This window comes from Chelmon rostratus, chromosome 5, assembly GCF_017976325.1.
Source record: "Chelmon rostratus isolate fCheRos1 chromosome 5, fCheRos1.pri, whole genome shotgun sequence".
NCBI lineage: Eukaryota > Metazoa > Chordata > Actinopteri > Chaetodontiformes > Chaetodontidae > Chelmon > Chelmon rostratus.
The window spans coordinates 8,610,733-8,625,348 of NC_055662.1; the positions used below are offsets into that span (position 1 = coordinate 8,610,733).

Here is a 14,616-nt window from a genome sequence, read left to right on the forward strand (position 1 = left end):
CTCAGTGAACTTCCTGCTAAGCTGCATGGAAAATGTCTGTGGAAATAACTGCTCGTTGCAGTCCTCAGTCCGTAGACGGAGAAGGAAATGTCTCTGTAGCAAATTAGACACTGTAATGGGAGCAGCTTGACAGTTAGTCACTGTCCATATGACATCCTCTTCACAGTGTTTTCATTGTGCTGAGCGACAAAAGTCTACAAGTCTAACACAATTAGTGCCTTTATTTTTTATTATCGGTGAAAATTCAGAATTAAAGCCAGCAAAGCGCATCAGAGCCATCTTGTCAGTGTAATGCTGTAATCAGTGAATAGCTGTCAGAGTATAAGAGTCCCTTAAACAGTGTTTATATGAAGTTTCCCATGCAGCCTCCTCATGCTCTGCCAGCCAATTAGTGATACTTTCCATTTGCTGCAGCTTTTAGGCTAAACGCTGTCAGCCAAGGCGGGGGTTTGTATGGCAACATTTTTACATGAATCTGAGCCCGGAGCCCTGCGGAGCTCACTGACCTGACTGGACTTACATCTGTGTCGGAGCCGACAGGGCCAGCAGTGTTTAGAGAAAGAGCAGAAGTAGACGGAGCTGTCAGACATGCAGCTGGAAGGACGCAGAAGCCAAAGGGTGTGTCTTGTTTCTGTTGTGTGATGCAAAGTACAGCAACTAGGATTGATCATGTTGCTTTTAACGTGACTGTCAAGTAGAGGAAGGTGTAAAACTGCGGCTCTCAATCTGTAGTCTCAAAAAAATGTGGAAGTGGAACGATGCCTGGATGCAAGCAATAATGTGCAGAATGTCTTGGATGCCAAATATGCCTTTTAAATCTGTCTTCCTCAAATTTATCTTAAATCATTTAAATAAATTATCACTGTGATTAAAACACGAGTGTAAATTTATGCATGACAAATGTAATTTTTAAAATTTCCAACAATTCTGTGACCCCCAAATGTCATTGAGGGTGCTCTAAATTGAAGTGATGCATCTTTCATTTATTTTGCAGCAAAATAATAAAAAGCTATTAAAACCAAATGCAACTGCGATTAGTTCAAAACAGGTGTAATAGTTGTTGGATCATTGTAAAGTATGAGTAACTGTGACTAGCACCCTGAAAAATGAAGAAGGAAAAGCTGACTAGAATATTATCTTCTCTAATGAGCATGTGAACCCAGCTTGTAATAATTCACGTTAAAATGTGCTTAAAGCCTCTGAAAGACTGGATTTGATTATTGATAATTAGAAGAAAATAAGCTTCTAGTCTGTTTGTGCTGAGCAAAGAAAATCTCACAGTCTTGAGTGTATGCTCGTTCTTCACATTTACTCATCTATATATTTTTATAAGACAACACTTTCCAAAGTGTTTTAAAGTCTGCACAAGAACGTCCAGCAGAACAACAGAAAAGCTCATCCCCTCAGTCCTCGGAGGCGCTGAGCACAGTGACGCTTCCAGCATCCAAATGAAACGCGGAGCATTCTTCTCTGATTAGTAATACTGGATTCCTGACTAGTTGGCCTCCTCACTCCTCTGTTGGATTTTGAGGATTTGAGATCATCTGTGCAGCCTTTTGCTGCAGGATCCACGCTGCCTCTGTGACCAGCATGACAAAACTCACAGAAACAGCTCTGCAAAGTTGTGTTTCTGCACCATTAGGCCATTTTTCTTTCCTTTTTTTCTTTTTCTTTTTTGTTTTTTTAACTGCACTGGATCTTTGTTGTCTGAGCTGCGGGCCTTTTGGGAAAACCCCAAATTGCAGTGTAGCCACATCGTTATCGTTAGCTTCCTTTTAGCTCCTGAACACATTCAGCTGAGTTTAGCTAACCCTGCATGTTATCGCAGGCTAATGTTGTAATGCCCTCCCGTTAAATAATGACTGAGAGAAATGCCCTCATGAACCCTTTCACCTAATTATTTCCATAAAATGACTAAACCGGCCTCATCCTCTGAGAAACCCCTCCACTTACACACTGGCTGAGATATTTGGATGACTTTGGATATTTGGACGACTGCCTTCTTTTCCCCCTGCAGCCTGTAAATAATGTTTGTCACAAGATCCCAGTTCAGGCATTCAAAGCTTATATTTTAATATATCCAGAACACTGAGGATCCAGCTTGCACATCTTCCAACCCTATTACTTCATTTACCAGCATTGCTTTAAAAAGTACTCTATTTTAGTGATATTCAAGAGTAAATGCTACTTTTCCACAAGGCGTTTTGCAGCAGAAGTGTTCACATTTCTACAGTTAATGGGAAAACGATGTCATTCCTCTGGTCCCTCCGTCATTTTAAGCTTTTCATCTTTTTTTTTGTTTTGTTTTTGTTTGTTTTTTTCTTTTTTTCTCGGGCACTGCCAGGGAAGTAATTAGATGGGGAAAATAGTGGCACAGAGGAACAGCAGCAGATCCTTTTCCTCCCAGCTGTCATCTACAACCCTCTCCCCTTTTAACGATTCCATATCAAACCATCGTATTTAATAAGGCCGCTGTAAACACTTCCTTCTTCCTCTCCTCAGATTGAAGTTTCACTCAACATCAAATGAAAGGTTCAAGTGTCCTATATTGCAGTTAATATGCTTCTTTTTACCGACTGTGTACTGGGATTTGCATAGTTTGTCCTTTGTTGATTTATTGAATCATAGCGGATAGTGCAGCTCCATGACAGTAGGCTCACACAGGCCTCTTTATATGATAATGCAGGATCCCGGAGGTTTTTAATAGAACTGGGAAATGTAATAGTCTTGCATAATTTTCCCATAAAGGCTGACACAGCTGCCGCTTCTCCCTCCTGTTCTCCTCGCCGCTGATATTCAGCGCTCTCCTTTAGCCGCCAGGGCCCGATCAGGAGTGAGACATTTCTCAGGTGTTGCACCCTAATCTGTTTTCTAAACTTGACAGAGCCGATAACGGCCCGGACTTGATGTATTTATTCTTGGCCCTCAAGCGATAATGTACCCGTTTCATTTTTTCCCCTCATCCTCTAGATATTAAAGCGATCGTGCACAGAGATCCTGAGTGTGGAGCCCTCCAGTGTCTGTGTGAATGGTGAGTGGACCCCCCTGCTGCAGGCAGTCCCTGCAGCTCTGCACACAGTTCATTCTCTGCAGGAATCCTTCTTTTTACTGCTTGCTTATTGAATTCATGACATCTCTCCAAGAGGAATTGGAAAGATGCCGCAGTTTCAAGCCTTGGAGAGGTAGCAAGTCTGCTTAGAGACCAGAAGTAGATCAGTGTGGGTCGCTGAAAATCGCCTGACAGAACTTAGGCCATCACAGGGCACTTTCTACAGAACCTCAAATGCAAATGATTTCAGAGTTTGGGTGGTTCGCAACCTTTTAGGCTTGTGCTCCTTTAAAATGAACCCTTTAATCATGAGTATTTAATTAATGAAGTTATCCCTCTCAGACTTTGTCATTTGAAGGAATTTTAGAGGCCTTGTCTAAAATATTAGCATTTTGTGAATAAATGTCTTATCCCTTTAATCATCTTGCAACCCTGATTTTTCGACCCCCAGATTTGGAGCCACTGGTGTAAATAACATTTCCAAATATACTGTATGACTCTTTCAAGTGTGTCTTGATGTAGTTTGGTCCAGATGTGACAAAATAAACATAAGATACAGAAGTTAGTACATGGTTTTGTATGCAGAAGCACTAATAATTCAGATAAATGCAAGAAGAAACTCTATAACTATATGTAGCCTCCTCCTCCCAGTCTTATCTCCCATTTGTTTACATTCCACAGAGTCCTTCGAAATCGTCCTCAGAGGGAACGGCTTCACTCTGGGCCGCAGCAACGAAGGCGTCGTCTGCAGCTTCATAGTGGACCAGCAAACCTTCAGTAAGTGGTTGAGTAGTAACTAAGGTGTATGCCTTCCACTCAGTCGCAAACTGCAGCTTGTGCACTTATCACTGCTCTGATATTTTCTAATCACTATAAACAGCAAAAAAGCCAAATGTGGAGTCGCATAATAATTCCTGTCTGGCCCCCACTGATATGTGCTCTAAATCTGTATCTCAAAGCATGCATCCGGTATCACAAATTAAAATAGTCAAGTTGGAATTTGCAGGTGTTAGAAATAAAATTAGCCAAATTATATGTGCAGATGCCTAATTTTAGTCAAAACCCATGAACCATGTTGGGTTTTTGTAAAAGCAGGAGATTTGTTAATACAATGATGAATCATTTGTGTTGTATACAATATCTATTCAGTATCTGTCAGCTACCATTTACACTTTATCATATATCATAGTTTAATGTAGTTTAGTCTCAATATAATGATGATGTTATTTTATCGATCAGGTTCAGAAACACACCTGATTTGTTTGGCACAAAAGGCTTTCAACCACACGTCACAGCCGAACCTTCACATTCACACCTCATGATATTTATCCGTCTTTAGTAGTGGCACAAGCATTAGCTTTTAGCCATTAGTTGCACCACAGTGGTCCGTGCAGCAAATTTGAACCTTTTCAACACACTGTATGGTGCACTAAATGCATCAGTGCAAGAATGGCACCAACAATACAAAACACACCGTAGAGAGAATAATGGAGGAGGAAGTTTTCCCTGGAACAGTGGTTCCACATCAAAAAAATGTTGCTGCATCTATGCCCTCAACACTGTCTGACAGGACTGAATCTGAGCAGACCGACAGAAACCAATATCAGACTCAGTCCTGCTCGACTAACAGACAGAGGACAGATATCCATCACTGTCTGATGCACACTGACTGTGATTTTGTGTGTTAATCAGCATCATATAAGTGTGTTTTGAGAACAACGTAAGAAGTCTCCACGCAGTGGAGTTAGGCCTGCGGGTCGTGCTCTCTCTTCACGTCAACAGCAGCCTGACATGTCCCATTAAAATCTCTGCAACATTTTTTGTTTTCCTTGTTTGTTCTCGTACACATTAAATATGAGCTCATTTTAATTTGGAAGCAAGTGAAAAAAACATTTAACAAAGTAGCATATTTGATAAAATCTGCACAGCAACTATATTATTTAATATAATATGATATGATATAATAGACCCACCAACTTGCTGACTTGCAGTAGCACAGCCCCCACCTTCTGAATGTATTGTACATGTTGATTTATATTGAGAAACTGTGAGCATTCATTGTGATTTATTACATAGCATGTCTGTTGTGTCGAAGTCTGCACAAATCTTAGAACTCAACACGTCTTCTTATCCAGATTGAATTGATGGTGGGTGTTCACAGGAAAGACATGGCAAAACAAACCCCTGTCCCGACAAATCTGTAATCTCAACGCAGGTCGCTATCTATATGATCTAAATGCAACAGAAGAAAGGGGGTATGTAGGTCACTGTGCTCCTTAGTTTGAGCTCGCGGTCTGTTCTGTCGAGAAATCCATTTTTCAGGAAGCAAACGGGATTTGGCACCAAAAGCCAATCTCTTCAAGCTCTTATTTGGCCGTGGGATCTGTGGGATCGACGACTGCCAATGACAACACTTCCCTCCTTGACAAGTTATTTTTGATTTTCAACATTTCAACTCAACCAAAACACTTGAGCATATTTTTTTTTCTTTTAAAAAAGAACTTCATCCGAATCAGGAAGTGGCCATTAGCAGATGTCTGCCTGTTAGTCCTTTCTCAGTTTAGGCAGTCTCACATTCGCCCACTTGGGGCTATTTATTCCCTTATTGGCTTTTGCATGTGTTCAGCCCAGACCTTTTTAACAGTGGGGCACCTTATAATTATGGACAGGCATCATGGCAACTATGGAACACACACCACATATGTGGAACAGATGCTTCAGTCTTCCCCATCACCAAACCAGTTGGAACCCCGAGCAGACAAATATATATATATATTGAAATATCAATAATCTGAACGACCTCCATGTCTGAAGATGGTTCAGGCTTCTGTCATGTGCTGATGAACACACACATATTTACACACACACACACACACACACACACCATAATCCAATATGTGATGTGATCTTTGTCTTTTTTCTTGCACACCCAGCAATGGAAGAGTGCTGAGAAATCAATCATACAACACAATATAAGTTGCTTTCTTGACTGCAAAATAAACAAATTAAGTTTTCAATATAACTGATATGTAGCTTTAAAAGAAATTCATATTATCCTCCCCATACAGAGGGTCAGATTGTTGCTTCTTGCGCTCTTTATGTTAAAAGGCTCTTTCCCCCAAAATCTGGCAAAAATGGTTGATGATGATCTTGGCATATTGCACTTTATTTCACATAAAAAGATGTTCAGAGGTTAAATATTTCAAGATATATAACACCTTTACTGCTGGCCAAGTATCTCAGAACTCAACCCTTTTTATTTTTGTTTTAATAACTACTAAAATAAAATAATGTTTTTTTGAATATTTTTTACTAAACACAGGTTTAATGCTTATTGAGAACAAATTCTGACTGTAGAATCATTGGAAATGTATGCATGTCGTTACCACTGTCCACCAGGGTGGACACCTTTTTACGGTTACATAGGCTCGTTTTACATCATAGCTAATTGCAGTAACTGTCTCAAGACAAACTGATATACAGACGAATAATACTGATGCAGTCCTACAACAACAAGAGTAAACACGATCTGTTTTATTGACCATGATTTGTCTTCCTTTCTGCTTTTTATAGATCATAAGCCAAGTACTGTGCGTAATGACTATCTGCTGTGTCCTGCACCGAAGCTTTATGAAGTCGGACAGTAAGTAGCCTGTGAAATTTCTATTGGAGGGAAGTGCTGGAGGAGCATGTTGGGTATGTCTTGAATATGTGCAAATATTGACTTTTTATTAAATATTAGTGTCTCATTCTCAGATTTTGGCCAGTCATGTAGTCTTTTTTTTATATTGTGCAGGTTTCCCCACGTCTTTTTAGATTTTATTTCTTATTTTAATTTGATTAATTTAACATTAATTCAGTTGTGGTAATATTATCAATTCTTCATGTAAAACACAGTACGTCTCCACCATTGAAAATGAGGTTGTTAGGAGAAATTGGTGTCCTACTTTTCCACCCTGTCATGATTTTGTTTTTGTCATGGGCATGGAAAGAAATGGTGGGAAGGCACCCAAAATAAGGAGATTTTTCAGTTTTCATACAGAAAGAAGATGTCAACTGACACAACTGAATGATTAACGCGTAGTGTGTCTTTTATATGCATCGTTGTGTGTAGAACTCCATTCAAACAAAGAATATTCTTTGTTTCCCAAAGGCATCAACAGATAGTATGCCAAGATATACCAGTGATATTGAAAAGTTTTGCTTATTATGTTATCGCACAGATCTTATATATCAATAATCTCAATATCAATACCGCAGATATATAGCTAGTAAATGAATTTCTTTTAAAGCAAGTTTGACACAGATAGATGACTTGAAATAAACACGACATGCTCGGAAAACACAGCAATAGTCTCATGAGTTCCAAAATAGCTGATATGTATCTGTAGTGCGTCTGCAGATGTATTTAAGTTTTGATTTTGGCATCTTGACACAAGAAGACGTGTGAAGTTTTAATGACTGGCATCTCTGCGAAAACCTCTATAAATTCATATGTTCTCCTGCAAATCCTTATGGTGTCATAAAATAGTGAAGAAGAGGAAGCAGTGTTGTGTTTGGTAGAAGTCAGGTCTTAGTGTTAGATTTTCAGCTGCATCTCGAAATCAAGAAGCTTATCTCTGTAGAAATCGGCAGAGTGAGTCATGTCACGTCTTCCTCTGTAAAACCGCACACAGATACTTCCTCTCTCTTACTTTACCAACATAAGGACTCTTTCAAAACAATTTCCCCTTCTTCAGGCATTGTGTTGTTTTTGTGCTGCTCTCCTCTGTGTTCAGTTGTAGAGTTCAGTTTTTTATGCAAGTCTCCCGCATCGCTCTTACATTTAGCGAAGATGTTTCAATCCTCTTGATGTCTCTTAGTCTTACATGCACAGTCTTTATTTTTTCTGCTTCTTTTTTGTGCAAATACACAACTCCTAAATCTATAAATCAGCTGTATGTTAAAGCAGTAGATGAGGGGATGTAGAGTCTGGCGTAGCATAAAGACGCAGTAAACATTGTAGACGGAGCCTGACAGAAAAACACCCCATACATACAACCCAAAGATTTAAGTGAAAACAGTGTAAATATGGATTTATTCCCGGCTGCGTAGCTATTGTTTGATTTTAACGTCATCTCTTATAATCCCAAACCATAACAGATGATCGCTAAGACATTCTAGATGGAACAACAGATTTTAATGTCCTCGATGACTGCAATCCAATCAAAAATGTATGATTATGAGTGCCGCTGGCTCCTGAAGGTTTTCAGCTCTAAAACAGATTATGTATCATATGATAACGCCGATGCTGTAACTACTCCAAATCAACGTGAACCTCACCTCAGGTAATCCCCTCATATCCCCAACGTCCAAACTGCTCATGATAACATGTTTTTCTGCCAGAAGCTGACAGATGGTGCTAAAAGAGGAATGTGAGTTTTTGAAGGGATAAGAAACATGAACTTAGACCTGTGTTCATGTTTTCAGGTCTAGTTTCTTAGGTTTTGATACGCAGTAAAATAATGAGTTAAACACAACACTGCATACCACACTGAATACACAAAGACTTTTGCACCTGTATGTCACACATGTATTTGTGTATATGTCTATGCATGCACATGTATTGTTAGATAAAGAACAAGGATAGATAAATAGGAAGTTAGGCCCTTGGTAGCAGTTTTTGAAATTATTTCAAGAACGGGACATATTTGCTAAATTTAACTTAAGTGCACACATTATACATTGCAGTCTAGGGTGACCTTGAATGCAAATCCATCAAAATGATCCAAATAATCCACTGAGAGTAAATACTGTATTTTGTTAAAAGATAAAAAGAACGTGCTAAAAAGATAAATGTATTGTTGTTCAGTGTATGCATGTATGCATATGTTAGGTGAACTCTATATAAGGAAACCACAAACACCAGAAACCACAAACACCAGAAACCACGCTAATGAACAGAAGACAAAAAGCCAGAAATGTTCAGTGGATAAAACATGATATAAGGAGAAGAAATTGCATTTTCTTATTCTTTTGCTATTATCTTATGACATATTGTGCAAAAATCAGACTTGTGTCCCGTTAGTGCCAGTCACGTTTGTATTCGGATGCAGGTTTGCATCCAGATGAAAGTAATAAAGTAACAAATTTAAAATTGCGCAGCCTTGGCGGAGGTATGTGCTGTCACAGTTCTTTCTTTTCCTCTTTTTCTACAGCAGGCCTGGTGTAAAAAAAAAAAGATTTGGTTCACTGCTTCTTCTCCTCCAGCTGCTAGCAAAACTATATTTTACACTTTTTCCAGCTGGTGTCTCTTTCAGTAATATAGGAAATTCACACGATGCAACGGGATGCAGTGCAGTTGATTTTCCTCACTTATCAGTGTGAAGAAAAAGCAACATTTTAAATACAAATGGTCTTACAGTAGCAGCTGCTCCTTCTATCTGGATTTTCTCTCTTGAAGAGACATCAGGAGAGCGAAGCAGTGTCTGATATCTTTTTATCATCTCACCAAGGATGCAGTAAAAAGATGAACCTGAGCGACTACATCTGTAAACCACAGGCCTACAGCGCCTGCAACGACCTGATAGGACCTGAGCTGATGCTGATGCTACGTGCCCACCATTTGCAAAAGGCCTGCTTAATTAACTCTTGGCTGCCGATGGTGACCCATTAAGTAGTTAGCTGGTACGGGCGGTGAGTAAACACATCTGCTGGAGGGGCTTTAAAAGGATGTGCGACAGATGCAGCCATTCCCTTTTCCACGCTCCCCATTTAAATAATTCACCATGCACTGACAATCCCTGCACCCAGGACCACCTGCATGGAACGGCGGAGCCTGGAAACTTCGTCTCCGTCCATCTGTCTGCTTCTGCTCCATCACCGCTCCCGGCGCGCAGGGTGCTCCGGTAACACGGCTCTACTCATCCGAAGAAGAATCGCCTTTTCGTTGCACAGTCCTGTTTCCCCTTTCTAACCATGTTTTGCTACACGAGAGGCCTTCTCCTCAGCGAACGCTGCTTGGACTGCCGGGGAACATATTTCAGATACGGCAGTCACCCGAGTTGGGGTGCTCAGCTGCAGCCCCCTCAAGCCCCACTGGGAACTCGGAGCAGGCGGCTCCACATCCAGCCTCGATGTCCAGGAATCGCAGTGTCCTCAGTTGGACATCGAGCTGTGTAGGAGCACTCACGGCAGAGGCATCATCTGTGCTGACAGCTGCGGCATCAGGCTTGAAACACAGGCATCTGCTCATGCCACCCCCCCCCACCCACCCACGATCCGTTCCCTCCCCTCTTCCTCACCCCCTCGGTATATCCCCATTAGGAGGCCCAGCACACCCTGCTGGGATGCCGATTGAGAGGTTAAGTGGTTGAGCTCTCGCAGCAGCATGTCCTCACCTGGTGTTTTCACAATAACGGTGGAGGGCAAAAAATAACTGAGGGGGGAGTTGACACCTACTTTACGAAGCAGGTACAGTAGCGAACGCTAATGCCCGTCAATAATTAAAACACGTTGTCCCACGGTTGCCGCTAGCAGCAACATCACTCCATCTGCTCCAGTGGGCACATAAAGATGTTGATGATAGAGTTGTCCTGTTGTTTGAATGGCCTCGATGTTGTGGCACAGCCACGAGGAGCATTGTGTCCTGCTTTTCCTTGGTACTGGAAAACAAAAATAAGAAATAAACTGATGCATAAAATTTTCTTTATAAGACTAACAATCAATTTTAGTTAATAACGATCATAATATGAGACCCAGTTTGTGACATTTCTGGACAGGATTCAGCCTGTAAAACTGATGTTAGTCGTTGTGTTTGCTGACTGCAGAGAACGTTTTCTGCTTGTGACCTCTTAAAATGACCTCTAATCACAGGTTGTGCCTTTAATGTGAGAGTTACAAGCAGTTTTAGCCAAAAACTGCTTCTTTTTTCTCAAGATTTCAGCATCACCCGGTTGTGATCTGATCTCACATGAGTTGCATAATCTTTGGTATCAGGCATATAATGTGATAATGTAATTTTTCTCATGACATTACTGTATTTTTCACCTATAGTTTAACATTGAGAAAAATAGTTAAGACTCAGTGTTCAGTGTGATGAATAACACAACTCAACAGTGAGGAAAAATGAACCCAAAAATCAAAAACTATGCACCACGTATTGGAATTTGGTCGATAAAATGTTTAGATTTGTAATTAAGGAGTTGTATTGTGCAGCACGCTGGTATGGTCCTTAAAGTTACAAGCTGCGGTACCGGAAAACCGTCACTTCATTTAAATTTTGTAGCAGCAGTCTGTTTTTTAGAGTGCATGTCAGTCTTTTCAAATGGTGGATGTCTCACTCTGGAGCACAACTTCTCATCTGGTCCCCAGGCTTCATGAGGCGATCCCTCCCATCAGTCGAGTTTCCTCCCCTCTGTCAGAACTTCTGCCACACAAACTCGTGCAGAGTGATGACTCCTGCATGCCGAGTGACAGGCCTCGCATATGCTCTGCCGTGAATTATTCAGCCTGCTCAATTTTCACATCTTTAAGGGAAGTTTGAAAGCCATTAGCGTCACCATTGTCAGCCGCTCCAGCTGTATCGCATCACCAGAGCTTAGTGTCACGGCGGGCTTATTTTCTGACAGATTACAGCGAGCCCAGGGACAAAGTTTTACCAATGTGGAACTGGAGATCTGCAGCAGGAAGAAGCCTTCTGCCATTCAGCTGGTGTCCCTGGGAGCCTGTGTCACTTTCTACCCAAATTTTGACTGATCCCTCAGCCCCCGTGACAATCTTCCCTCTCATCTCCCATTTATTCAAACACAGCCATCGACCCACCAAGCAGCTGCAGCTCTCTCCTCAGTGTCACTCACTGGCTTTCACCGTGGAAAAGTTAAATGACAGTGCACGTTGTTTTTAAATTATTCATCTGGTTCCTTTTTAAAGTCACTCACTCTTTTTTAACCCTTTTTGTCTCCTCTTTATCAGTAATGGCCATAACCAGGGTTTCACAAAAGAAAGAAAATTTAGCATAAATGCTTTGGTGCATCTTCACCAGATGTGCACTGTGGTGTTTATAGGCCTTCACAAAAACACTGCTACGACTGCATGTAATACACAGAAGTCACACGATTACTAATCGTTCTTCTGTTAATACTCCTGGAAATGAGAGGGTAAAAATGAGAAGAGCATGTATGACTTATGCCTCTGTGGTGGAGCAGATTCTGCCTACTCAACAGTAACTGGGTAAATTAGCAGTCAGTGTCTCAGGGAGGAGGAAAAAAGGCTTCGCTGACTATGGTTGGGTTGTGGTGCATTAAGGATGTCCAGCGATGTCAGGAGAGGGAGGGGGGGCGTTTGTCAGTGTAACTCGCTTGGGAGCTTTCCTCCTTCACTCGCAGAGGTCCACACCTCCAGCTTGATTAACAACCTGCCCACCATTATCAGGGATTGAGGGTGTCAGCTAAATTAGCCTCTCCCCTCACCCATTCAGCACAAGCACTTAGTTAACATGCACGGACCTGGAACGGCTTCACTGAGCTGCAGAGGCGAGCGGCGTTTCGCTAATCCTCGCTGGACACAAAGGGATGCTTTCTGATAGAAGCAAACTGGTCAAAATCAGGACTTTTCAAATCTTTTAGAGTACACAGTGTACATTCATGATTAAGAAGAGTAGGGAGAAGGAACGTGGCATCTTTAGTGCGGATGCCCGGTGGTTGTTACAGTCCAACCTCCTGGAAACAGGTGCTGGAGGAAATAGGGCATATAGAGCAGATCAAAGTGTGTGCAGAACACAGTCAAATGCAGTTCTTTATGTTTTACCACTAATTGCTGATGCAACACTCACCATTTCTCTCTCTGGTGCAAAGTAACCTTTAACTGAGAGGAATAAACGTCTGATAAATATATAAACCTCTGCTGTCATACATCCATCCTTCTAATGTAAATGTTTAAACTACAGCACACAATCCTACTAAACCTTAGCTATCCCATATTTTAGAGACTAATCATGACTTGACTGGATTTGTTTGTTGTCTCTTGTATGCTGGTTGTATAGTTGTCAGATCCTGAATTTCTTTTAATGCTTCAGGATGCTGTGCCAGAATTGAACTAGAACAGACTTTGTTGTAAGTGCAACAGACTGTTGGTGCTCATGGAGTAATCTGCAGTGCCACCGAAAAATCAAAACACTTCAATTTCTTCGTCACTTCAAAACCAAATATTTATCCACTACCTGTCTCTTACATCTTAAAGTGAGCCTGTGTTTTCTATTTGTTCTGCTTTATTAATACTTCTGCTCAGCTAAACCATCCCTTACATGGAGGATCAGCATCACATGTCAAATGAAAAAATAGAAAATAGATTAAACAAATAAAAAGAGGTAAAGAGGAGAAGTGGTTGTATCAACAAGTTGAGTGACGTGTCAAAGTGCATCTGGTTTTAAAGGTGATGAATTGTATTTTAAATATTTAGCGTGGGTAAATTAGGAAAGGTGCAAAGGAGTCAGTTCAGAATATTTAGAATACACTGCATAGTAATGGACACATGGTCTGGTTGCTCATCTGTTCTGAACCACAGGAGAATTGGTGGCCCAAGGCACTGCCTGAGGCAAGATCCAAAGCAAAGCAAAGAGCGCTCTTGTTATTATTCCACAGCACCAGTTTTTATGCAGGCCTCCCCTGTACGCTACCACACACTCACAGCTGGCCCCTCACACACACAATGCCACTCCTCGTACTTCTTTCTCTCTCCTCTTTTTTGTGTCGAAGGGAGGATTTCAGGCGTTTCGCTCGTTCCATATCCTGAATTCTCATTAAACCTGCAGTAATTGGATTGGGCGTAATAGACATATGGAAATTGCGGTGCCGTTCATCATTAGGGTTTTAATTGCGCCCATTTTGGCTTCGCATTTTTGCTTCTAAATAAGTCATAGGAGTTCACGGGCCTTGTTACCGCTAGTCAGGTTACTTCATCCACGCACGCTGACGGATGTGATAATGAGAGGATTTCCTCCCTCTGACTTTGAACCCATTGTGTTCATTACTGAGCATTGTGCTACCATGAGCGCTGGACTTGTTACTCATTTTTAAACTTGCTTGTGAAATAATACAATACAATAATACTTTATTCTATTACTGGAAGTCAGAAGAGATGATGATTTCCTTTTGTAACTCTTGTTGCATTTGTAGCTAATTAACTGTACCAGCCAGTGTACCAACACTTTGGGTAATTATGCCTCATATGTGGTCAGTTAAAGATAGCTACTGCAAGATAAAGCCTGGTTTAATCTAGACATGATTCACGGTCAGTGGACTGTACCTTCGTATCCACGGATGTTGGACAGCGATGTTGTCTCTATCCAAAAAGCAGTACTCAGATTTTGTGTCTTTCAGTGCAGATAAAACCTGCAAAAAGTATAAGAGTGTGCCTCTTAAATACTGAAAAGGTGTCAACTGAGGCTTGATATTTACATTTTAACAGCAACCTTTGCTCTCAGATTACAGCAACAACAAACATATGACAACAAATTCAAACACAGTAAGCCTCTATAGAAATCATTATAATAAGTAAATATGGATAAACCATTTTAAATGATTATGTGC

General features: G+C 41.0%; 1 protein-coding gene across 1 annotated transcript in view; it reads left to right on the top strand.

Moving 5' to 3' along the window:
* The window catches only part of antxr2a (ANTXR cell adhesion molecule 2a), a 74,882-nt gene that overhangs the window by 13,281 nt on the left and 46,985 nt on the right, over positions 1-14,616 (top strand). The window contains exons 8-10 of the mRNA XM_041936769.1: positions 2,971-3,031; positions 3,731-3,826; positions 6,623-6,692. Coding sequence (XP_041792703.1) covers positions 2,971-3,031; positions 3,731-3,826; positions 6,623-6,692 — 227 coding nt within the window. The remainder of the gene's footprint in view (positions 1-2,970; positions 3,032-3,730; positions 3,827-6,622; positions 6,693-14,616) is intronic.